The 26,870-nt window shown below is 33.1% G+C and overlaps 1 protein-coding gene across 1 annotated transcript in view; it reads left to right on the top strand.

Annotated features, from left to right (window-relative positions):
* Positions 1-24,965, top strand: part of LOC145265764 (glutamate receptor 1-like) — an 81,929-nt gene extending 56,964 nt beyond the window's left edge. The window contains exons 11-15 of the mRNA XM_080121814.1: positions 1,485-1,961; positions 7,999-8,106; positions 12,586-12,830; positions 22,221-22,398; positions 24,771-24,965. Of these exons, the coding sequence (XP_079977940.1) occupies positions 1,485-1,961; positions 7,999-8,106; positions 12,586-12,830; positions 22,221-22,398; positions 24,771-24,842 (1,080 nt within the window). The 3' untranslated portion in view covers positions 24,843-24,965. The remainder of the gene's footprint in view (positions 1-1,484; positions 1,962-7,998; positions 8,107-12,585; positions 12,831-22,220; positions 22,399-24,770) is intronic.
* Positions 24,966-26,870: the final 1,905 nt, after the last annotated feature.

The raw sequence follows: 26,870 nt of genomic DNA, 5'->3' as shown, positions 1-26,870 counted from the left end.
GCAGAAGTTCAAGTGTAACGTGAACCGACATCTTGCTGCCCAAATCCCTACATAGTACTCCAGTAGTTGTTGCCCCTGATAGTAGCCCCCTACACCAAAGTGGCAATTTGCCTTGTTTGGGGTGAAAATGTAATAATAATAATAAAAATATGCAGAAATTAAAATATCACGTTTAAGCGCATTGTACGACCGGGCAATGCCGGGCTGTCAGCTAGTATCTTATATAAAAGAAAAAATAATTCCTTTAAAAGCAAAAAAAAAAAAAAATGAAGATATTTCTTAGCAAAAAAAAAAAAAAAAGAAAAGAAAAAGAAAGGTTTTCACCTGTTCCTACACATTATTTTACAAAAAAAATAAAATAAAATGAATAAATAATAATATTATTTATTCATGAATCTTACCGTAGGTTGATTTTTTTTTTAATTATTGTATTTCCATTTTCTACATTGAAATTACTATACCATAAATATTTTCTATCGTGGTGCTTTCTTTTTGTTTTTAGCATTCTAAAGTTTGATCAACGCTCGACAAATTCCGACGTTTACGTTTAGCTGCCGGAATATTCCGACGCAACATCCATAAAGAAGCGGGTGATTTTCTGCATATGTACCTTATTAGTTTTTGTGCATTTACCATTTAGGGAATGTACCTTCAAACCCACACCCTTAAAAATTATATATATATATATATATATATATATATATATATATATATATATATATATATATATATATATGTTGTTTTGGTTTGATTTTAGCGATATGTTTTGAATGAATTCAATTATTTACGAAAGTGCATTTTTACCTAAATGCGAGTTGGGAATAATTTTCCCTTTTAACCAATTTGGTACCCCCACATGGGGAGCGGTATATATGTTATTTTTAAAATGTAATTATCCACTGACACGTGTTTCGTCGTCTACGACTCATCAGGGTGACCCCCCCCTCAAAAAAAAGCTAAATGGAGGCTATCTAGAACATATGCTGTAGAACGGAGAAAAAAAAAGGCCTAAGACCCTTGTGTTTTGATGTGATATTTTGAATATAATAAACTACTTATGACCAAAGTTTCATTTCATTCGGACAAAACACGAAGAAACGGGGCCTAATTAGAGCTGGGGCCCGTTTTAGGGTCACCCTGTATATATATATATATATATATATATATATATATATATATATATATATATATATATATATATATATATGTATGTATGTATATATATATATATATATGTATATATATATATATATATATATATATATATATATATATGTATGTATGTATATATATATATATATATGTATATATATATATATATATATATATATATATATATATATATATATATATATATATAATTTCATACATATTGTAACTCGGCATGTGACGAGAATTTTTCTGCTTAATATTGCAATTTCAGTATTAAATATTAATACGGATCTATTTTTCCATTTTTCTTTTCAAAATCTTCTATTACCCAGAACGCTTCAATGGCGATAGGCGCCGTCCCGATGTCCTCTGAAACCGAACGGATCATTTCTTCTTCCTATAGCATACAGACCTCCAAGACAAGCCTGCTTATCCTAAAAACAAAGACCACGTCCAATTACTTCCAATTCTTGTGGCCTTTCTCGAGGAACCTCTGGTTCTCCATCGTCCTATGCATGTTGGTGGTGGCACTCGCCCTCTACCTCATGACGCGCTTCGACCAGACACAGTCGGAGTCGGAATGCAAGTTTGATTTCAAAGAGAGTCTATGGTATGCTTTGAATGTCCTGCTCGGTGGTGGCACCGAATATTCGCCACAGACAACGTCGACCCGCACCATCATAGCGTTCTACTGGTTCAACATCCTCATCTTGACCGCGGCCTATACAGCCAATTTGGCCGCCTACCTCACTTGGCAGAACAAAGACAGGAGCATCAAGACGCTACAAAATCTCATCGACCAACCAAAGGTTATCCAATTTTATATTATTTTCTTTTGAATTCTAATAATAATAATAATAATAATAATAATAATAATAATAATAATAATAATATATAAACATATATATATATATATATATATATATATATATATATATATATATATATATATATATACTTGTTTATAAGTAAGCGGTTTGAGCACTATAAAAGTGGTGGACAAATATTTGTTTAAAATACAATTTAAAATACATTTGACGAGGTTATTTTCAGTTACCGTTCCTGTGGGTCTATCGGTAGAACTGTTGAGTATCAACGCGGTGGTTCTAGGTTCAATCCTCGGCTTGGAAGAGGGTATTAGTCTAGCGGCTCTGATGAATTGTAATACAGCGAAACAGGACTGTATGTCGTTGACTACATATATATATATAAGTTTAAGGATTAAAGTTAAATTTTGTATATTAAAATATACATAAAGATATATTTAAGTTAAGAATTTATTGTTTGAAACAAGGAATATATGGAAAAGAATTAAATTTATTTACTTAATCCATGGATTTTCAATAAATCATCAGAGGAAATGAAATGCAATTAGCAAAATGTTCAGCTAAATGTTCAGCACATATATTGAAAAAGTTAGTTTAATCTACAGAATTCAACTCAAATCCTTAAACTTATATTTGCTCTATTTTTATATATTGAGCTTTACCTTTTTGGCTAGGATCGTCTTGAAAATATTATTTTACTGTAATATTTGATATGAAAATTCACTTGATTATCTAATCTGTGATTTAACTCATTTATATATATATATGTGTGTATATATATATATATATATATATATATATATATATATATATATATATATATATATATATATATTAGCAAAAGTACCTGTCGTTGACTGGATTCAAAAATAGCCTACAGAAAATGGACTCTGATTTATGAAAGTATGATAGGTTATGAAAAGGAAAGGTTGTAAAGAGATAGCTTCGAATTTGGGGGTATCAAAACCAAATCAAAATATGATGAAAGTAAAAATAAAATAGATAAACCACATAATTTATTATACCATACCTGTTCACACTGAAACGCTTATCACAATATTCTGTGGATCTATATAAAAAAACCTTGTTAAAATTGTGACATATTTCCATTCTATGGAGGTCAGATGCGAACGAACACCCCATAATTTTATGATACCATATTTCTTCAAACTGAAACATAATTATCAAAGTATACTTACGCAGACAGATATGAAAAGTCTTTATTAAAGTTTATGCCTATTTCCATTCTATGGAGGCCAAGCGCGAACGCAGACCCCACAATTTTATTATACCATCCCTATTTAAGTTAAAACATACTTATCAAAGTATTCTTATGTACATCTATATCAAAAACACATGTAAACGTTTTTTTTAATTTTTTTATTTCTATACTTTGTGAACCAGGCGCGAACGCAGACCCGACAATTTTAATCAACCACCTTTCTGCCAGATTAAACATACCCATTCCTGTGTCTTGATACATCTTCTATCATTATATGTGATCAGTTTTCTATAATAGTCAACCATATAGGAGCCTATTCGTGACCAGGCACACACACACACACACACGCAGCTTTATATTATAGATAAATAATTCGTATTCCTGTTTGTTTGTTTGTTCACAATTTGATTAATATAAATCAATATATATAATATATATTAATATAATATAATATATAAAAGGTCCATTACTTAAACATTTGATTTATTTCCATTTATATTATTTTTTTTCCAAAATGTACGATTAAGAGGTTACATCATTTGCATATATATTAAGGAAAATCGATTTTATTAAATAGCTGTATGTTAGTTTAAGTTTCTAGCGAGATACTTATTTTAAGTGTTCTATTTTATATTGTTATTTTATCAGCTTTAAATAATAATTATATTGATAATATATTTAATTTAATTTATTTGGAATTATTATTTCCGACATCGATTTTTTTTAGAAACGGTAGAGTTATTTCCCCTGATGAGTAGTTTTTTTTATATGTTCCGAAGTTCGAAAGATAATAAAAAGAAACTCTTCTCCACATAAAATAATTTGTTAATCGCAATAAGTTTCTAGCGTGAAAAAATAATTTCGTGTAGACCGAAAGATGTCTTGCTTTATTTTTAAATATTAAAACATAAATAAATAAATATTATAAATAAATAAATAAATAAATAAAACACTTACGCATAAAAGAAAAGATCTCATTTATTTGTTTTTATTATTCTTGACACGACTATACAGAATCTTTTAGCGTTCCTGGACTTGAATCGCCCCCACCCCAAAAAAAGAGACAAGTCGAAAATTTCTTTTATTTACGAAAAAAAGCCAGTGAAAAAAACAAATAAACAAACAAAAAAATCAAGCCAATAAAAGGGATTCCATTTTGTTCTTAAAATTTTCAAACGCGTTAATGTTTATAACGTCATTGTTTCTACAGTGGGCAGATTAGCTTTTCCCTTTATTCGCTTTTCAGGTTGGAGTCTGCCTACACGGCTATTTTTTTTTTCGGTCGCTCCGGCACTCGCTGCTATTTTTATTGAAACAAAAGTTGCTTTGATTCATTAATTTTTTTATTTTATTTATTTTTTTTTTTTTTGGAGGGGGTGGGCACGAGCAAGAAAAGTGCTCAATATCTGGAGAATAGCTTCTTCTCTTTGTATACATTCTGCCGAAATAAATGGTGGAGAGTGTATCAGGTACTTCTTTTTGGGGGCGATTACATTTACATGTTTCTCTCCGTTCTTTTATTTTTGAAATTATTGTGGGGGTATCGACGTTGATGAAAATGATTAATATCCTTAGTATAGCAGGTTTGTTCCAAACGGAACTTCGTGTCGACCCGGGCATCACCGGGTACCCATGCTAGAATATATATATATATATATATATATATATATATGTATGAGCGTGCAGCTGTGTATATGCCAATGTGTGTGCTCACGAGTATAAGTATCTGTATGTGCGATAATGCTTGTATATATGCGTTGGGATGCATGTATGTCTGAATCAATATATGCGTATGGGCTCATATATGCGCATGCATGGATGTATGGGTGTCTGTGTGTATGTGTGTGTATGTGCGCATCCGTGCTTACACACACGTACTTAACTTAACACTTGAGGTCAACGGGAGCAATGCAGATGTATATGTGTGTATGTATGTATGTATATGCGCATGTGTTTACATGTTGGGGTGGGGATGTATGTATACATGTGCGGGTTTTTATGTGTATGTGTGTGTGTATGTGCGCATGTGTGTGCTTGTGCGTACGGGCCCAGGCTAACCTTCTCAAAGCACTTAACAACAAATAAAAATCAAATGGATAAACCGAATCGTAGCCCCTCCGCCTCCCAACCTAAGCGAACATCCAACAGGTCAAGACATACTTATCAAGAAATCATCTCACTAACGAGACGCCAACCACCTAATACTTATTAAACCTTAAAACTCGAAATTTAAAGTAACCCCCCTTCTTCTTACCACTGTTACATGGTAAAAAGGGTCAGTCCCCTTTTTCATGTAAGTAAAAATAGAGAGATTTAGTTAAAATGAAAATGAAATAGAATAGACGAAATTCGAACCTCGTAATTTAGGTTTAGAAATATACTACGAGAGAGAATTAGAAAATGGAATGTAAAAACAAGCCATTGTTTAGCTTAGAGATAAAATAGTTTTAAGAAAAGGAATGTGCATTTGTCAATTCTGTTATGAAATTGAATTGAGGAATGCAACTATAGGATAATTTAATAAACATGTTTTTAATATATTGGAAATATAGGTTACTGGAAATATAGGTTAAAATTCCTTTTGTATACAAAGAAAATAGTTTTGGACACGCATTTCCAGAACACATGAAAGAAGATAGATGTTTTAACATGTTTATGACATCATGGAAAATGGGAAGTTCTCGATATAGTTAGAAACTTGAGAGTTGAGCAGAGGGGAGTCTGAGGACGACAGACGAGAGTCTGGAGTCCAGAGATGGACAGCCGAACGTCTGGAAGCCAGAGGTCACCTTTGAAACATAGAATGTAAAACTTTGAATTCCTGACTAAGAAAACCACCGACCGGTCCATGGAAATAAACGCGACGCATCATGTGTTTTGTAAACGTCGTCTTTGTGTTGTAATTCTACCAAAAGGTAAAGTGAAATTGTCATTATATGTCTTATATATCATGTGTTTTAAAATGTCTTCACATACACAATGTCTCTACATCTCATATCTACAATGTGAACACAAAGACTATCTCAACACTGTCTCCTCACTCTAAGAGCTTCTACTACACTTCTAAGTATGAACATTTTATATATATGAATCTCTTCATAACACGAACACAGAACGCAACATCTCTCTTAATAAGACTCTCTAAGACTCACTTTTAATAAGACTTCCTAACAACGAACAACAACAACAACAACAATAATAATAATAATAATAATAATAATAATAATAATAATAATGAAACACCTATATAACACCACTCCCTTCCTCCTCTATGTATCCCTATGTCCTTAGCCACACCAGAGATGAACTTCCCAAACCCCCCACAGCCACCTAATGTTCTTGACCCCCAAAACTTAAGCACTGCCGACCTACCAAGCACCTCCCGTCTCCCCTTTCTCCCTTTCCCCTTTTCCGCTTTTCTCGCACCCCTACCCTGACATCGTTCTTTCATTCTTCCATAAAAGAACATTTCTGTAAAGTCTGAGGAGGCTACAAGACGGCCAAAAACGGCCGAGGAGCTGAAACAATAATATAACTAAACAGAAAAAACGGTAATAAAAAATAAAAAGCATATTTGCTCTACAACAGTATTGAGCACTTTCTTCAGGTTTTTATTAATTACCACTCCTACTATATATATATATATCAAGCCCCTTACATATCTATCTATACTTTAATATTATATACAAGAAACTTTGTGTGTGTGTGTGTGTGTGTGTGTGCGCGCACGCGTGTGTGTGTGTGTGTGTATGTGTGTGTGTCAGTTCCCTATGGACTCGATAAGCGTTGGGCTGATTTTTATAGAATTTTACACGAAGATACTGGCAGTGTTCTAAGATAGGTTTAGTATCAAAATATCCTCAATAAGTTTGATAATTGATAATCAAAAAAAAATCCAGTGCAAGAAAGAACAAGCGATTTGGACCAAAGTTAACACTTTACACAGCCACACAATCTGAGATAACACCTCAAAAGCCAGAAATGACAGAGATCTTTCTGATTCCTCTCTTCTGATTTTGAACACATGATGACATGGGGAGAAGGGTGGCTGGTTAATTTTAATGCTTCTAAAACCCAGCTTACCTCTTTTCATCACAACTGCTCTGAGCCTCATTTGGCCCCAATTGAAATGATTGGCGTTTGTCTTGAGGACGCACCATGTTCTGACGAGATTCTGGGACTGACCTTCACTCCTTATCTGAAATGGAACACATGAATCAAATCTGTTGCCAAGATCGCTGGAAAAATGGTGAGATCATTCTACTGCTTCAATCCTCTATCTGCATAAGAGTCAAGTATGTCTTAAAATGGAGTACTTTTTTTTTCTTACTAAACTTGGCACACAAAATGGATATCTATATTTTATTTCTTAGAAAGTGTTTTTATTCTATACGTCTGACGAAAGGCTGTCCTTGTGAAAATTTTCAAACGACATAATGTTTGAATTTGTCCGAATAGTCTTGAAACAATTGTAACTAACGATGAAATACACTATTTGTTGCTATCAATCTATTGCTTGATGTCTTGATTTTTTTAAAACAATATATATGTATATATATATTGTTTTTAAAATATAATTATCCACTGACACGTGTTTCATCATCTACGACTCATGGCTGAATCTAGTGAGATTCGAAATCAGGACCTCACAGTAATGAGTTTGACCTCTTTATCCGCTAGTCCATCTCGCCACGATTTATTTAGATGTTATTTGTTTTTGTTTTTGCTATACGTTTTTGAATGAATTCAATTAAGTATTAATGAATACAACGTTTTTGTCTGTTCTGATATGTGTAGGTTCGTTATGGAATTCTCGAAGGTTCCGAACTGGAGGAGTATTTTAAAACCAGCAAAAATGATCCATATGAAAGGATGTGGTTGATGCTTACAATGAATACGAGAGGCGTAAGTATTGAGTTCTTCATGGCATGAATCTATTTAGTTTTTAGATGTAACTCCTCGTTCATTATAAAAAATATATATACATTAGTGATGGGACGATTCAAATATTTTTCCAATACCGATACAAATACCGATTCCATACTAAATTCCCGACTCCGATTCTGATTCTTTATAACTCTCTAAATATTCACTTATAGCATTGTTATTTTTCCCGATTATCGTAAAAACTCATGTTAAACATGCAGTAAAAATAAATACCATGCGCAAGAGATGGTCTATAGATTTTGGTTTTACTGGTGATTTAAAAATCAATGAATATTTATTATTTTATCATTAATGCCAGCAGTGCAATATTTGTTTTTTTTTTTAAACAAAAATCAACAAATCAAATAGAAAAGACAGATAACAGAATCCTTTTTGAAATCCGAAAACAAGCACAAATTTTTTCCGCTTCCAATACTGATTCTAATACTGATTCCAATATGATAAAAAGTTCCGATTTTTTCGATTCTCGAATCCAATTCGAAGTAATCGTCCCAACACTAATATACATATATATATATATATATATATATATATATATATATATATATATATTTGATATATGTGTTTGTGGATGTATGCATATGTGTATGCATCTATATATATGTGTGTGTGTGTGTGTGTGTGTGTGTGTGTGTGTGTGTGTGTGTGTGTGTTCATTGACCACTTTTACTCTTGAAAGAGCCCACATAAGATGGGCGAAACGTTGAACTTCTAGGTTTTTCCATCTCCATCTTTAAAACAATATATGTATGTGTGCATGCACATATGTGCATATATATGTTTATATATATATGTATATATGTATATATGAAGGTTTATATATGTGCATGTCTATATATGTATATATGTGGGTTTATATATGCGTAAGGTTTATATATGTGTATGTCTATATATGTATATATGTGGGCTTATATATGTATATATGTATGTATATGTGCGTGTATATATATGTATATAAGTGTATATATATATATAAATGTGTATACATGTATACATGTATATATGTGTATATAGCACATGACATGACCTGACATAAACCCAGTACTACCTGCCTCATGGTCGGGCCACCGGCGACTAAACTGGTTTCCCCACCAGACTTGTTTGGTGAGGAGGGCAGCTAGTCTCCCTGAAGGATTAAAAACAAGACTTTCCAAAGGGCGAATGAACTCTTTTTCTGGGTCAACGGCCAACTAGCACCGTGTATATTTGTGTGTCTGTGTGTGTGAATGTGTATTGGGGTGGAAAGGGCTCCGTAAGCCGTGGTGAAGGCAACCCTTCTAGGAGAAGCAAATCTCTGATTTAAAAAACCATAAAGCGGAAGACCATTACCCGCATTAAGCTGGTCTGCAGTTTAATTTGTTGCTGGCTATTTTTCTCTTGCTTGTTGCTGCATCTCAACATTTTGAACCGAGAGAGAGACTTAGCTGTCGTACAAAGCTAAGACTCTGTAACATCATCTTTGTATAGATACTCCCTCAGACATTTGGGCTCATGGATTTTAAATGTCTGAGGGAGTGGCACTCGTCTGACAAGAGACGTTGCAATCATCATGTGTATATATATATATATATATATATATGTGTGTGTTTATACGTATATACATGTGTATATATATGTGTATGTATAAGAATATGTATACATATATATGTGCACAGTTTGATGCCAGTATGGGAACTGTATATACAATTATTTATGAGAAACTGAAGATGCAAAAGATGTCCACAACTCCATCTTTGACAGATGATTTGACCAAGATGAGTATCAACACAGTTCCTCATCCTCTCTATCGTCCATACCTTGCTCCCTCTGACTTTTGGTCATTACCTAAGCTCAAGAAAAACTTTATAGCATGTCGTTATGAGACAATCGAAGAGATTAAAGAGGCTGTGCCGTGAGCCATTGACACGCTCACAGAAGAGGAATTTAATGGGTCCTTCCAGAAATTGTTGGCAAAATACACATACAAGCCGGAAGACATTACTCCATAGAGTACTAGAGTGTCATGTGTTTACTATCAATAAAAGTATCCAAAGTGTACTAGAGTGTCATGTGTGTACTATCAATAAAAGTATCCAGAGAGTACTAGAGTGTCATGTGTGTACTATGAATAAAAGTATCCAAAGAGTACTAGAGTGTCATGTGTGTACTATCGATAAAAGTATCCAAAGAGTACTAGAGTGTACTGTGTGTACTATCAATAAAAGTATCCAGAGAGTACTAGAGTGTCATGTGTGTACTATGAATAAAAGTATCCAAAGAGTACTAGAGTGTCATGTGTGTACTATCGATAAAAGTATCCAAAGAGTACTAGAGTGTCATGTTTGTACTATGAATAAAAGTATACAAAGAGTACTAGAGTGTCATGTGTGTACTATCAATAAAAGTATCCATAGAGTACTAGAGTGTCATGTGTGTACTATCGATAAAAGTATCCAAAGAGTACAAGAGTGTCATGTGTGTACTATGAATAAAAGGATCCAAAGAGTACTAGAGTGTCATGTGTGTACTATCAATAAAAGTATCCATAGAGTACTAGAGTGTCATGTGTGTACTATCGATAAAAGTATCCAAAGAGTACTAGAGTGTCATGTGTGTACTATGAATAAAAGTATCCAAAGAGTACTAGAGTGTCATGTGTGTACTATGAATAAATGTATCCAAAGAGTACTAGAGTGTCATGTGTGTACTATCAATAAAATTATCCAAAGAGTACTAGAGTGTCATGTGTGTACTATGAATAAAAGTATCCAAAGAGTACTAGAGTGTCATGTGTGTACTATGAATAAAAGTATCCAAAGAGTACTAGAGTGTCATGTGTGTACTATGAATAAAAGTATCCAAAGAGTACTAGAGTGTCATGTGTGTACTATGAATAAAAGTATCCAAAGAGTACTAGAGTGTCATGTGTGTACTATGAATAAAAGTATCCAAAGAGTACTAGAGTGTCATGTGTGTACTATGAATAAAAGTATCCAAAGAGTACTAGAGTGTCATGTGTGTACTATGAATAAAAGTATCCAAAGAGTACTAGAGTGTCATGTGTGTACTATGAATAAAAGTATCCAAAGAGTACTAGAGTGTCATGTGTGTACTATGAATAAAAGTATCCAAAGAGTACTAGAGTGTCATGTGTGTACTATGAATAAAAGTATCCAAAGAGTACTAGAGTGTCATGTGTGTACTATCAATAGAAGTATCCAAAGAGTACTAGAGTGTCATGTGTGTACTATCAATAAAAGTATCCAAAGAGTACTAGAGTGTCATGTGTGTACTATCAATAAAAGTATCCAAAGACTACTAGAGTGTCATGTGTGTACTATCAATAAAAGTATCCAAAGAGTACTAGAGTGTCATGTGTGTACTATGAATAAAAGTATCCAAAGAGTACTAGAGTGTCATGTGTGTACTATCAATAAAAGTATCCATACGAAAAAACGTCTGGAAACTTATTGAAGGGACCTCGTACTTTTAGTAGATTCCATTTTTTTTTTTTGAAAATCAATGTCCACAAGCATATGTGCTTCAAAATAATGACATCATCTGTTTCGCATTTGACAAGGTGCTTTGATAATTGTTGCTTGGCGATATATTTATTTATTTATTTATTTACCCATCTTCACACCAAATAAGGCATATCGTCACTTGGCCAGAAGGGGTACTAATTGGGACCATGCCTAAGAAAGATTAAGATGTTGGTTTACATTACATTGGAACTTCTGCATATCAGTACCGTTTGGGAAGCCAGTAGTAGGAAGAGAATTCCTACTACCTGCAGTTCTAGGGAAGAAGCTATTAGAGTAGGAAGCTTTTTGGCATATAGGGACTTCAACAGTGAAGGGGTGTGATTTTGTTGCTAAGCGGGTTTGTCAGGGATATGTACATCAAGGGGATACAAGTGCAATGAGTTCATCAGAGCACATTCCATTAAAATACTTGTAAAACAGTCACAGGGATGCCATATTGCAGCGATGGGACAGGGGTTGGAGCCTAGTTGACAAAGTGGGACCTGTTAGATTGAAAACCCTTTAAACATCAGGTGTTGGCAATTTTTTAACAATAAAAGCTGGTCGCATATTTCTTGTGTGTGTGTTATTGAAAAGACCTTTCCAACATGTCTTTCATTTTTTTTCTATCTTTGATCGTCAATTTCCACAAAGTCTATACAAGGTATGTAATTTTTTATTTATTGGCTTTGTAATTACCCAACGCAAGCAATATTAAATCGAAAGCCAGATTTGGCCTGCGGGCTGGAGGTTGCCGACCCCTGTCTTAGATTGATTAAGATTTGCGTGTATTCGTACAATGTATATATATTTGTTGTGGGTAGTTTTTTTTTTCTAATTCTCTCTCTCTCTCTCTCTCTTTCTTTCTCTCTCTCTCTCTCTCTCTCTCTCTCTCTCTCTCTCTCTCTCTCTCTCTCTCTTTAACTTGTCCTAGGAACTGGTGAAAGATGTCCAGGAAGCCATCAGAAAAGTAGAGAAGGGAAACTATGCATTTATCCACGACCAGATCGTAAATGAATACTACGCCGGAAAGAACTGCGACCTCCTCTCTCATGTCCAACCAATTGGTGACAAGACCTATGCCTTCGCCTTCCCGAAGGGAGCTCCTTACCGTGACGACCTTAACTGGGCACTCCTGAAATTAAAAGAAGACGGGAGTTTAGACAAATTGAAGCAGAAGTAAGATCATTTTTATTGTATTTTAAACCAGCTATAACATATATATCAGAAATCTTTTTCACTTTTATTTCGTTTTTTTTTTTTATATTAACTATTATTTTTTTTAACCAAATGATTTTAATTTATTATATAAAGGGGACCTGTGTGTGTGTGTGTGTGTGTGTGTGTGTGTGTGTGTGTGTGTGTGTGTGTGTGTGTGTGTGTGTGTGTGTGTGTGTGTTTACTAAAAAATTTTGCCAGCCGCATTCGACCGGGTCGAAATCGGTGCCATCTGAAAGAGCAATGCCTAGGATGCATAATATGTAAAAATTGGGAAAAAATCTCAATTATCTCGTATAGAAATAGTTTTGAATGAAGCGGGGGAGGGGGGGTAGTTAAAATCGTCTCTTTCGAACGATTTCGATAACTGCGCATGCGCCAAGCATTGTTCGTTTAATTTGTTTCAATAGAAGAATTTCCGAAGTGATTTCTCAGTGAACGCTGTGGTCTAGTGGATTGGCAGGTTGTCTCGTAAGTATTAGTTTTGAGGTGGTCTTTTTTCTTTTCTTTTTTTGCATTTAAGCAGGGGTGTTATGTAATTTCTGCAGCTAATTATATTACATCAAAAACAATTTCCTTATTTCAATTTTTTATCAGATGTTTAAATCAGCTGAAAGTTATTTTTTTATTTAAAATAAACAAATAATAAACGGGTTTGTATTACTATACACATAGATTCGAAAATGTTGGCAAAAAACAAATATATAACAAATAAATGTTATCAAAGGCAAAATAAGTTACTTTTCTACCTAACTGGATACATTTTTAGTGTTTTTATTTAATGTAACATGTTTATTCAGCTCGAAAAACATACAGTGTTTACCGATGTATTGGAGAATTTAAAATCGCGTCCGTCTCTCTGGTAAGTTTGGGAAAAATGAGTTAAAAATAAGAAACTATACAAAATACTGTTACAAACCCACTGAATATATTTCAGCCTATGTCATGGTAACATACTGAACGAGTTTCTAACAGTATTTTGTATATATTTTTTTTTTAATTTTTAACTAAGGGCAAAAATGTTTGCCCTTAACTTTTTGCCTTCTTCTCAAGTTTCATGTTTCACGTTCGACAACGACCATCGCGGCTTATTATTTTTTTTTCGGTCACACAGGCACTCTCTGCTATTTTGATTGAAAGAAAAGTTGTTTTTATTTATTTTTTGGGGAGGGGTGAGTTTGTTTTTTTTTTTTTGCAGTACACGAGCAAGGTCGGGCACCCACATGCTAGTATATATATAAGGCATAATTGCGTTAACACACCGGTTCTTGTCAGATCACCAAAATTAAACAATGATGAGCTTGGCTAGTACCAAATGGGTGACTATTTGGGAATTCTAGGTGCTGTATGTGCTTTCCGCGTATCTCAGTATTATTTCCAGTCATCAGTCATCTTGCCACTGGTATTTAACAAAGTTGACTCAGGAGAGGTGCGGTTGAATATTGTGCAACTTTTGCAATAAAAATTTCACGCACAGGATCTTACAATGAGTATCCATAGTCTATCAAGACTGAACGGAACTAACAACAATTTTAATATGTATTATTTGGAGTTTTCAGACAACTTTTTTCATCTTGAGTGCTATTTTCACGTAACCTCCAACCTTCTTCCGGTGTATCTCTTGAGATGAGGATTGATAATTGGTATTATTTGGATTTTTCAAACTACTGTTCTCATCTTGAGTGTTATTTTCACAACATTTCGATCGATCTAACCTCCGGCATTCTTCGAGTGTATCTTGTCAAACTTTAGAAACTTTCTCAAGAATTTGCATGGAATTTTCGAATGGAACCTTTTATTTAATTTACGGTGGATATAAATATTAACATATTCTCGTCCCGTCAGCCTTTAAGTGGATAGAAGACCTAAATAATTCACAGTAGTATTTTGAGTGTCACCTGCACTGAGGATTGAACCTTCACAACAAAACTTACAACTGAATTTTACTAATTATTTTATTCATTACACTATTCCACTACAGGTCTTTGCGAATAATTCTATTATGAATTTTAGGAGCCTTAAAACAATTTTTTAGATGTACATTCTTACTTATTATACATCAATACATATTATATATATACTATTTTATTACTACATATTATTAAGACATATATATATATATATATATATATATATATATATATATATATATATATATATAAATCTGTAAACATACGCCCAAATTTAATTATGGCAATTTTGAAATTACATAGTTATTACTTTTACCTTTTATATACATATATAATTTTTTCTTCAACTTTATCGTTTTTTTCTACATACTTCTTAATACTTTATAATTTAAAAATCCTTTATTTTAATTCTTTATTTCTTGTTTACATGGCCGTTTTTTTTATCTGCAATTTCTGCTTTATTGTTTAAACTTTCCTATCTATCTAATATATCAATCTACCCACACTTTCATATCTTGTATGTATATTTACTTATATTTTACTATATGCATTTACTTACTTTCTTCCTTGCTTTTTTCCTGAATTTGCAGATACCGGCCACCCTCTCCCCTATAATAATTGTTATTTTTTTATTTTTCATATTTTATATTTTATTTTTTTATTTATATTTATTTATTTATTGTTTATTTATTATTCTCTATTTATTTATTAATTAATTTATTTATTTTCCATTTAGTGTTTTCTAACAACTCTTGCTGACATTTTTTTAAGTGATGACCTGTACATTTCAGTTGACCTATATTATTTTGCCCTATATATTTTTTCGCGCTTTTTAACATTTCCTGTCTGGGTCATTTTGACATTTATTTTTATATTTTATATTTAATTCTATCACTATTCAATTTTTTTCCTCTTCTTCTTCTCTGATCTTTCTTATTTATATTTATGTCTCGGCAGTAGAGTAAAAAGCATATCTTATTTTTCTTTTATTAATATTATTGGAATTTTTTCCCTTTTTTCCCCCTTGTACATATTTTTGTGAATTATTCCATGGACTTCTGCCTTTGGATTATTTTGGACCATCTTCCAATTACGGGATTTCCTTGTGCAAATGGAAATTCAATTAACTTTCTTGAAGTTATATATTTGGATTTTACCATCATTAGATTATTTATCTTCCACCAGACTATCCATTCACGTGTAATCACCTTTTTCTTCACCATATTCCCTCTGCTTCACTTTTTTGTTATCAAGTAAGATCTTTGACTTACTTGTTGTTTCATCAAATACTTTTGCATGCAAAATCCGATCCTGTATTTTGCTAATTCCTATCCTCTGATGAGAAGGAAAGTATTTCTTCGAAAAGTACATAATTTTCAACCGATCTTTCAGTCTTCATCAGTGTAGTGAAAGTGATGAGCATATACGGGGAAAAGGAGAAAGGAAGCGGAATATATATATATATATATATATATATATATATATATATATATATATATATATATATATATATATATATATATATTATTATTATTATTATTATTAAATATATATATATTATTATTATCATTATTATTATTATTATTACTATTATTAAATATTATTTTGAGTGCATAAAAGTATACCTATACGTAAAATAATATTTAATAACAAAAATTAATGAATAAATACGTCCTATAAAATATAAGGGCGATTGATTTATATATATATATACATATATATATATATATATATATATATATATATAACAAATATTACATATACGTATATATTGTAATGTTTGGGAAAAGAATATATATTGTAACGTTTGGGGAAACAACTTACTGTTGAGCCTTTCTTCTTGTGAGGTGATAAACGCTGAGCCTTTCTGCTTGTGAGGTGATAAACCTTCTCAAATATATTTGTGATGTTATATTGTATAAGGGTGTTAACTGTGTTCAAAATCGGACTGTTGCTTTTTTAGTTGTAATTTTCGATTATCGATTAACAATTTTCAATACTTATCAGAGGCATTCTGATACAAAACCTATCTAAGAACGCTTCCAGACATATAAAGTATATCTGCGTGAAATTTCATAAAAATCGGCCCAGCCATTTTGGAGTCAATAGGGATCTCTCTCTCTCTCTCTCTCTCTCTCTCTCACACGCGCGCGCGCGCGCACACACACACACACACACGCACACACAGACAAAGTGCATTTTATATATTGTAGAGATATAAAGAATGCAAAACGCGACAAATCCAATTTGTTTAAATTGAAATATCAAACAATAAAAAGGACAAATATCGTTGATGTATTCTTTGATTAAAACCTTATTTTAATTGAAAACAAAGAAAAATAATGCCCGTATGTAAAAGATAATTTGGAGATATGGTCACGTGATGAAATGCAACAATATGATTTTCAAAATGGCGTTTATCACGTTTTGCATGCAAACTCTACGTATATAAACTTATTGGGTTAGGATTATTTCCCAAAACTTTTAATCTTTTATTACATTAGAAAAAAAAAAATTTAGTTGAAAATTATATATCATTCGATGCCTTGGTTCAGTCTCAAGAGACAATGGACACCACTGCGTGTGTAATTGTGAGTCAAGGGTTGCACAATCGCCAACCACAACTCTACTGAATCGATATTGCTTGGGTTCAGTAACAAGACCAACTAAAAGCAATACCGAGATAAGCGGAGAGCACGTACAGCACCTGGAATTCCCAGATTGGTTACCCACCTGGTACTGACCAGGCTCAATGTTGCTTAACTTCAGTGATCTGATGGGGGAAACCGATGTGGCAACGTGATTATACTGTACATATCTATATAATTAATCTATATCATTAATCTAAATTTATTATTTAGCTATCAATATCATTAATTACTAAATAGTAGATACATTTTTTTTTTAAGTACAACAAAATGTACATACATGACATTATTTTTTATTACAAAGAAGTCACCACTCAAGACCACTGGAGACCACTCAAGGATAAGAGTTAATGAGTGTACGGTGGTCACTAGAACAGCAGTGTAATAATCGTTAATGGATGAAATTGGGTAAAATTTGATCATTTAAAGGGACGATTCAACAAGAACTTGTTTACATTAAACTTGAAGAGAACCATATTGTAGTTAACTGAAAAGTAGGTCAGCAGAACAGTTCTACATGTGTACAATTCTAGGAAAGAAACTTTGTTTATGGAATTTGCATTTAGATTTAGACACAGATAGGGAGTGTGGGAAATCGTTGATAGTGGTTTTAACTAGATGAGTGTTTGTTGTGAGGGTTTGGCAATAGAGGGATCATAGGTTGAAGCTCAGACGAGCACTTACCATGAAAATAACGATAGAGCAGAGAAAAGTTTGCAACGTCTCTTCTATGGGGAAGAGGTTGCAGGAGAGAAAAAAGGGCACCACTTACTAGGTATCGAAGCCAGTTTTGAACTCTCTCAAGGCAGGTTAGGGTGCTCCGAACAACTCCTGCCTCGATGTGGAAACAGTACTCCATTTAAGACCATATTTGACTCTTATACAGGTAAAGGATTGCGTTTGTAGTGAGATACCTTCTGGAGCAGTAGAATGATGCAACCATTTTTCCGGCGACCTTGGCAACAGATTTGATGTAGGATTTCCATTTCAAGTCAGGAGTGAAGGTCAGATCCTGAAGCTTATCAAAGCATGGAACTTCTTTGAGACGAGAGCCATTTATACCAATTGAGGCCGATATAAGAGGAAAGGATACCTAATACAGACGTTCTCCATTGTGTTCAGCTGCCAAGCACCAGCTCCCAAGAATCTCTACCTTTCTGATGAAAGCCCAGCTTCACTGAGTTTGTGATGTATCCTCATGCCAAACTACAGAATCCACAAGAAGTTCCAGCAAAAGTAAGTGATACCATGGCGACCAGAGAAAATGGTTTCGATACACTTTGATAGCATCACAGAAAGTCTTCAATGTTGATCTGTCATGATGGGGACAAACAGCTTCAGATAGGACCAAGTGGTGGGCTGCTGTTCACAACGATGCCCACCAATATGAAAGTGACAGGAAAGCTGTTGCGTAGAATTGCAGGCGGAACAGAAAGAACAATGTTTTGAAGCTCCCGGCACCTGCTACCATTCTCTATCGCCATTGCAGCTGAACTTCCCAAGCATAGATTCAGCTTATAAGCCATCTCTGCACTCACCGATGATCATCATCTCCCCGCCCCATCCTCCAAGATGATCAGATAGTCTTCGTCATTTTAGCAAACGAACAACCAAACTGAACTTCTGTGAATAGGTTCCTTCCAAAAAACGTCACACATTACCATGGGTTTACTTTCCTGCAGACTAAAACATGGTCGTCTTCAAGTTCAATAATTATCAAATACTTGTTAAGCTGCTTTCTTAGGAACTCAAATGCTGTCTACTCTATTCAGTCATTGTAATCATCTGGCAGTATTATCAACTAACAATCTTATTAACACTTATCCTCAAGTGGCTTTTGGCCTTGGTAAGTGGTGACTCATTAGCATTAAAAAAAAACTCATAAGCATCTGCTCCCAGCCAGTTGTCATTCTAGTTAGGGTTTGTCATTCTAGTTAGGGTTCTGGCAACCTAAAGTCTTAACTATCAGACCCGTCTTTTCTAGAATAATATATGATCCGGTCGGCCTCTAGGAGTTGTACTCTCCTAGGCATTATCATCTCCTTCGGAAATGAAGAGATTTGAGGAGAGAATAGTTAAATTGTCACTTATTGAAGTTGGTAAAAATCCTGTTAGACTGAAACAATTCTTATTTTTGTCTTAATCCAAAGTGCTCCTATTTTGGGGTTCCCCACATTAAAGACCAACCTTGTCTCTAGCCGTGCCCTAACAGGGAAACAAGTAAATAGAAACTTTTTTTTTTGTCCTAATCCAGTGTTCCCCTTTTTAGGAAGCTGGATTTTCCACACATTAAAAACTGATCTTGTATCTAACTCTGCCCTAATAGGAAGACCAGTAAATAAGGACTACCTTTTGTTTCAATCTAGAGTTTCCCTTTTTTAACTCGGTTTTCATCACATTAAAAATCAACCTTGTGACCATTTTGTCCTCGTGGTGAGAAAAGTAAATAATGATTTCTTATCTTTGCTGCAATGAGAAGCGATTAAATAGTGATTCATATGCTTTTTTTCTTTCGCGACGGACGCTAAAACAAGGGCAATAACTCTTTACAAATAGGAGTTATGCCCCTTATACTATTGCGCAGTATTTGAACTATTGCATGATTTAGGATTGAGAACTTCTTAAATATAACTGAAATATGTCTTTGAAACCAATCTTACACCCCGTAACCAGGACTAATGTCCAGTTAAACTAAGGAGACGCCTTTCTAATTTGGATCGGGGCTTCTTGAGTCAGTATTGATGGCCAGAAATATTATAAAGTCCTGGTAGGATGTAATGTTATTTAAACTTTTACAAATATTGTAAAGAATATATATTTTTTTAATTTTAAATAATTTATTTTCTTATCAATGTTTAAAAAAATTGTGTTAGTGCACTTACTGATCCGCGCTATTTTTTAAAAATCGTATTTCCAAGTTTAATTAAAGTTTTATTATATGTTTTTTTAATTGTAAGATTAAAGTATAGAATTGGTACAAAACACCCTCCCCTCCCAATATTAAGTATGGCCTTTTTAAATAATAACGTTATTATTTTAACACGGATCAATAAGTGCACTGGTACCAACATTTTTTTTTTTTTTACTACAGAATAAAACAATTTATTTTTTAAAATCCATACTGACTCGAGAGGGCCTGATCAAAATTGAAACTACGGCTCTTCAGTTTAACCCTAATGCCCATCTCATTTGCATAAAAGCTATATGTGTAGATTAAAACCTTCCCTAGACCACACTGTGGTTTAGTGGTTAACGATACAGACTGACGACCTAGGTGTTCCAAGTTCAAATTCAGTTCGTTCCACAAAAATCACTTTCACTTAGGATGTTGGCAACCTTCAGGTGGTTCCTGTCATAAGTACCCAATGTCTTTCTACAAATAATTATGACTAGAATAAAAATATCAAGGAAACCAATGTCAGCAATAGATTCTTTGGATTTATACGACATGATGATGACCCCTCCCCCCGCCCTAAAAAAATGATTACGCTTGGAGAGTGAGATAACAGTTCTGGGCTTGGTATATAAATGGCGCCATTAATTGGTGCTTGTTAAGATAGAATCAACAGATCAATCTGGCTTTTAGCAAAACAACAGTACTTACTCAATTTTGATGTCGAAAATAGTAACATATCCAAAAATTACGAAAATTCATTCAGTGGGCAATTATTTATGGTTAAAAGTAACTTATACTGAAATTTGGGGGAAACTGCATTTTCCCTAGATTGAAGATTGCGAATACAGGAAAAATACTTATCTCCCTTTTTGCTACTGTACTCAAAACACAATAGCAGTTGTTCTAATTGATAGATTTTCGTAATTTTTGGATATATTACTATTTTCGACATGACATGCAAGTACTGTCGTTTTTGCTTAAGACAACTTCTTTAAAAAAAATCGATCTGTCGATTTTATCTTAACATCCACCAAAATTTTTACAACCTTTATAAAGTCTTAGATACAGTATTTCCTTCATCTTCATCGTCGTTGTTGTTTCATCACGTTTCGGCCAACTCATCCTCTGGCCTTCTTCAGGTGATTAACCGCGACGGTATAGAAATGCTGAATCTTGTAACTGTATCCTCAGTAATTACTGCCTGTCAGACGATATCCGGTACTTGGACTTGACTGGCGGCTGAAGTGTGGTGTCTGCACAGATGCTGCATTCAAATTAATTGTCCTTAGTCAATGGAGGGGGAAACCCTTCTATGCTAAGGCAATTTTATTTTTGCAGAATCCACTTTTGAGGGGAGCTGGTTATCTCCCACATTAAACCGACCTTGATTCAGATTTTTGTTTCGTGGACAACAAATAAATAACCAGTAATTACTGCCTTCCATAGTTGCTATTGTCCCACCACGTTTTGGCAAACTGGATAGGATTGAAACCGCTATCTTCAGACAATGCTCGCCTGAAGAAGGCCAGATGATGAGTTGGTTGAAACGTGGTGAAACAACAACAACAACTATGAAGATGAGGATAACAGTCTACCAAAAAAAAAAAAAAAAAAAAACAAATACAGAAATTATGAAACCTCATCTCAAATGATTTTTTAAAAAAAATAATAATATATAAAGATTTCTAGCAGTAACATGCAAAGAACGTTTTCAGGGCAGGGCTCAAGTGAAATAAACGGCAAAAATATAGTAATGAAAACTGTCTCAATGTGACACAGACCTCTATAATACATTCCTCTGAAAAAGGCACTTTTAAAGCAATCCTAGCCCCTTCTTCCACTGCATGTCCCTGGTTTCTAGTTATAATTATTGATTTTTCCGTCCTATTCCATGCAGATGGATGGCAGAAAACTGTACTACACATTCCGAGAGTTCTGCCAACAAACTGGTCGGGGCTACGCTTCGCCTGAAAGATATGTCGGGTCTCTTCTACGTGATGGGAGGAAGTGCCGCCATAGCAACATTGTTTGAGTTCGTCCGACAGATACGCCTCTTTTTTGAAAGAAAATTTAAGGTATCATTCTTGTTTATTATTATCATTATTATTATTATTATTATTATTATTATTATTATTGTTGTTGTTGTTGTTGTTGTTGTTGCCTTGCATGTAATGATTATTTATTGTTGTTGTTATTGTTGTTGTTGCAATAATTAATTACTTGTTTACTATTATTATTATTATTGTTCTTGTTGTTGTTGTTCTTGTTGTGATCTTGTATGTAATAATTACTTGTTCATTATTATTATTATTATTATTATTGTTGTTGTTGTTGTTGTTGTTATTGTTGTTGTCATTGTTGTTATGTATGTAATAATTACTTGTTCATTATTATTATTATTTTTTATTTTTTCTTTATTTTAGTCTTGTATGCAATAAGTTATTACTTGTTTATTATTATTATTATTATTATTATTATTATTATTATTATTATTATTATTATTGTGGCCATATATGCAATAATTTATTACTTGTTTATTATTATTACTATTGTAGTCGTGTATGTAACAATTAATTACTTTCTTCTTCCTCTTCTTCTCCTTCTACTTCTTCTTCTTCTTCTTCTTCTTCTTATTATCATTTTTATTACTACTACTATTAATATTGTTGTTGTTGTCGTTGTTGCGGTTATGTATGTAATAATTACTTATTATTATTATTGTTGTCGCCTTGTATGTAATAATTAAAACAAACGCAATTGTATAATTCACAAAACGTGCATTAACAAAAGTATGTTACAGGAGTACATGTCATTATTCTGAGGCCATAACTGCGACGAATCCCTACCCAATAGAGTGTAAGATGTAACTATATTTATTGTCTCTGGATAAATTCATTATCATAGAAATAATCAAGAAAAATACAGCTGCTTAGTTAACAAAACACGTATTAATAAAAATATGTTACAAAAGTACACGTCTTGAATCTGAGGCCATAACTGCCACAAATAGTAGTATTTAATTCATTCTCTCCGAAGATGTGACAGAGATGTAAGTCAGTGTCCATAAAGGATAAGCACTCTGGCCTATTAAAAATTGCCCGTGAAGCCCTGTCAGCATATCTTGGTTGGGGCGTCTCAGATAGTATGCAATAAACTTACTCTACCCCAACGAGAGGAGGCAAAACCTTGAAAGGCGAATCTCCTAGGATTATCTAGAACGAAGTCCTCTGCTCAACTAATAAAACGTCACTGAAATGACCCAGTTTTTGCCGGACTAATTGTTAAGGATTGTTTGACTCTGCCATTTTTTTTTGGGGGGGGGGGGAGTCCCTTTCCATTTTATAAGCTATCTCGGCGTTCTTATTTTATTTTATTTTAAAGTGACTTTGATAAGCGGTGACTTAAAAAAAAAACTGGCAGTGTCAAACCCTCCTCTTGATATAACGCATGAAAGTTATTTTTGCTTCCTTCTTTCAACTTGCAACAAATCCTCGTGTATTCGATATTATCTTCCACCGTTCGTTCTCGTATTGAGCTGTCCAACAAAAAACTCCACTCAACCCCATGTTTTAAATTCATCCCATTTAATAGTTACCAATTGTGTACATATGCAAATTAATGGCATACGTTCACCAATGAGCGATCTACAAAATTATTCTTGTTTTTTTCTTTTTTACATTTTCTGCTGGCATTTGACAAGCTAAGCAAACACGAGGTCGTTTGCGAGATTGGTTTCTATTAAAATATGTAAACCCAAAATCCAATCATCTCCCATCAATGATGAAACAGCTTCATAATTCCATCGAACATAGCTTTAACAATTACTCTAGAGTCAAAAATATATTAAAGATGTCAAGCAACATTTACAATACAGCTCTAAAAATAGTGGGTACTATAATATCGAAATTAAATATAAATAACAGGAAACAAATAGTTTTAATAAACTTAAAAAGAAAAGAAAAAGAAATATAATCTGGTATACACCACCCTATGTGTGTGCGTTTATATGTTTTTCTCTCTTCAGTAAATCACATGTTATTAAACATTGATCATTCATGTCACTTTTAAAGGCATTTAAGAATGTTATCGCTTTCATTGAAAATTATTTTATTAATATTTGATTCTTAGTTTTAATTAGTAATGCTTCTATTATATAAACTTTATGCTTGTTATATATATAATTTTGCATAAAGTGTTTAGCTGTATCATAGTCCTTTAGTGTGGCTAGACTAGTACTCATCCGTAGCCAGGTATCGAACTGTGAATCATTTAATTGAGAGTCGGCAGCTCTCATCACTGAGCCATGAGACAGGAACTGGTAAACGACAACTACAAAACTATCAAAACATTGACCGCCACGTTACAGTGCTCTATTTGCTTGTTTTATTTAACTAATGTCTCAGTTGCTGACTTGTTAACTATTAATCACATTTGTCTTTCTTTCCAGTGTGGAAAAATGAGCGGAGTTGTGGAAGCAAAACCAGGAGAAAATGAAATAATCCGAGAGAAATTTGTGTGAGGTCCATTCACAGGGAAATCCAAGTGGATCAAGGGATTTTATGATTGTGTGTTTGTGTATTCCGCGTTCCATGATTTTATTAATCTTTATCAATCTTTTTTACAGTTAATAGCATTTGCGTACATTTTACAGACCCGTTTCATTTACGTGGACCAAATAGATATATTTATGTAAATATCGAATCTTTCTAGCATATACGAGCAAACCAGAAATTTTTCTATATATATATATGTAATTTTTTTCAATTTTATATATATATATATATATATATATATATATATATATATATATATATATATATAAACTGAAAAAAATAACGTATAAAAATGGATACGTTTGGAAGGTTAAAAATAACGCATTTTTTTGGGGGGAAACAAACAAACTTATTTGTTTATATAAGATATATTTCGATGATATACATCTTTATCAATGAACGGTCTGTTCTTTTCTTTTCTTTTTTTTCTTTCTCTACATGGTGGAATTCTGTGAGCGGGAGTGTGTCAGTCTGTGGGTCTTAGTGACGGTTAGATTTTTGAAAAAAAAAAAAAAAACAGATAAGAAATGCTCATCATCAGGCATATCGCGTTAGCCGCACAAATTGAAATAATGATAATTTTTTTCTTTACCTGCACTTGAAACGTTGCATATTAATTGAAACTTGAAACCATTGCGGAGAAAGAAAAGAAAAAAAACTCTTCATCGATAAGGGTGTATATACAGGGTGACCAAAAAAACAAAAAACAAAAGCTAAATGGAGGCCATCTAGAACATATGCTGTAGAACAGAGAAAAAAGGCTAAAGACCCTAGTGTTTTGATGTGATGTTTTGAATATAATACACTAGTTATGACCAAAGTTTCATTTCATTCGGACAAAACACTAAGAAACGGGGCCTAATTAGAGTTGGGCCCCGTTTTTTGGGGGAGAGGAGTCACTCTGTATCATTGAAATATATCTGATATAAATAAGTAAATTTGTTTATTTTTTATGCTTGTTTTAACCTTTAAAACGTATCCATTTATATACGTAATTTATTAATTTTCAATTGATATGCAACGCTTTCAAGTGCAGGTAAAGAAAAAATTATCATTACACACACACACACACACACACACACACACACACACACACACACACACACACACACACACACACATATATATATATATATATATATATATATATATATATATATATATATATATATATAAAGCCAATACGATATCTTTTCAATATTCAAAGATATAAACCCTGCTTTCGGCTCGAACGAGCCCTTTTCAAGCGACTTTTTTTTAAATTTATCATTCTTTTCTTGGCGATGTAAAAATTTCTTTTGGTGGTAGTCTGTTGAAATGTTAAGTTTTAAATACTCAATTAACGATATTTCAAAACGTGTCATCCTTATTCTTATTACATTTTCCCGTGAGCCGCGTGCTTGCACTTGAAGACTTTAAAACTGTCTAGTTAACATCCCGACGAACTTCTACCAAGAGAGATTTTTATATCGCTAAGATAAAGAATGAAAAACAAAAAGAAATCGCTTAAAAAGAATTCGTTTTAGCAAAAAAAAAAAAAAAATGCTTAATATCTTTAAATATCTATTTAAAGAAAAAAATATCATTTTGGCTTTCTGTATAAAGTAAATAATTAAATACCCAACTTAAGGATATATTTTAAAAAGTGCCATCCTAATTCTTATATACAGGGTGCATCTGTTTTTTGAGAACATTTATTACATTTTTAAGGATATTAAAAATACAAATAGCAACGGTCCTTGATGTGACCTTAAACTATATCCGATGGTGAGGGCCCCAGCTTGCAGGCCTTAGGGAGTGTGGAGCCACCCTTTAATTGCCATTGCTCCCAGGTCCACTCTGACCCGGAGTGGTAGCACCTGTTAGGGTCCCAACTATGGGTTAAATAGAATACGACTTAAAAAACAAATATACTATATTAAAAAATTGTTCTTCAAAATCACCAGATTCGGCATTAAATAATCTGAAAAGGGTTGATATGCCGTAAAACAAAA

The sequence above is a fragment of the Euprymna scolopes genome, chromosome 40 (genome assembly GCF_053919585.1).
Source record: "Euprymna scolopes isolate OS-2025 chromosome 40, ASM5391958v1, whole genome shotgun sequence".
Lineage (NCBI taxonomy): Eukaryota > Metazoa > Mollusca > Cephalopoda > Sepiida > Sepiolidae > Euprymna > Euprymna scolopes.
The sequence above is the reverse complement of the archived record's forward strand: the minus strand, read 5'-3'. Positions and strand labels throughout refer to the sequence as shown.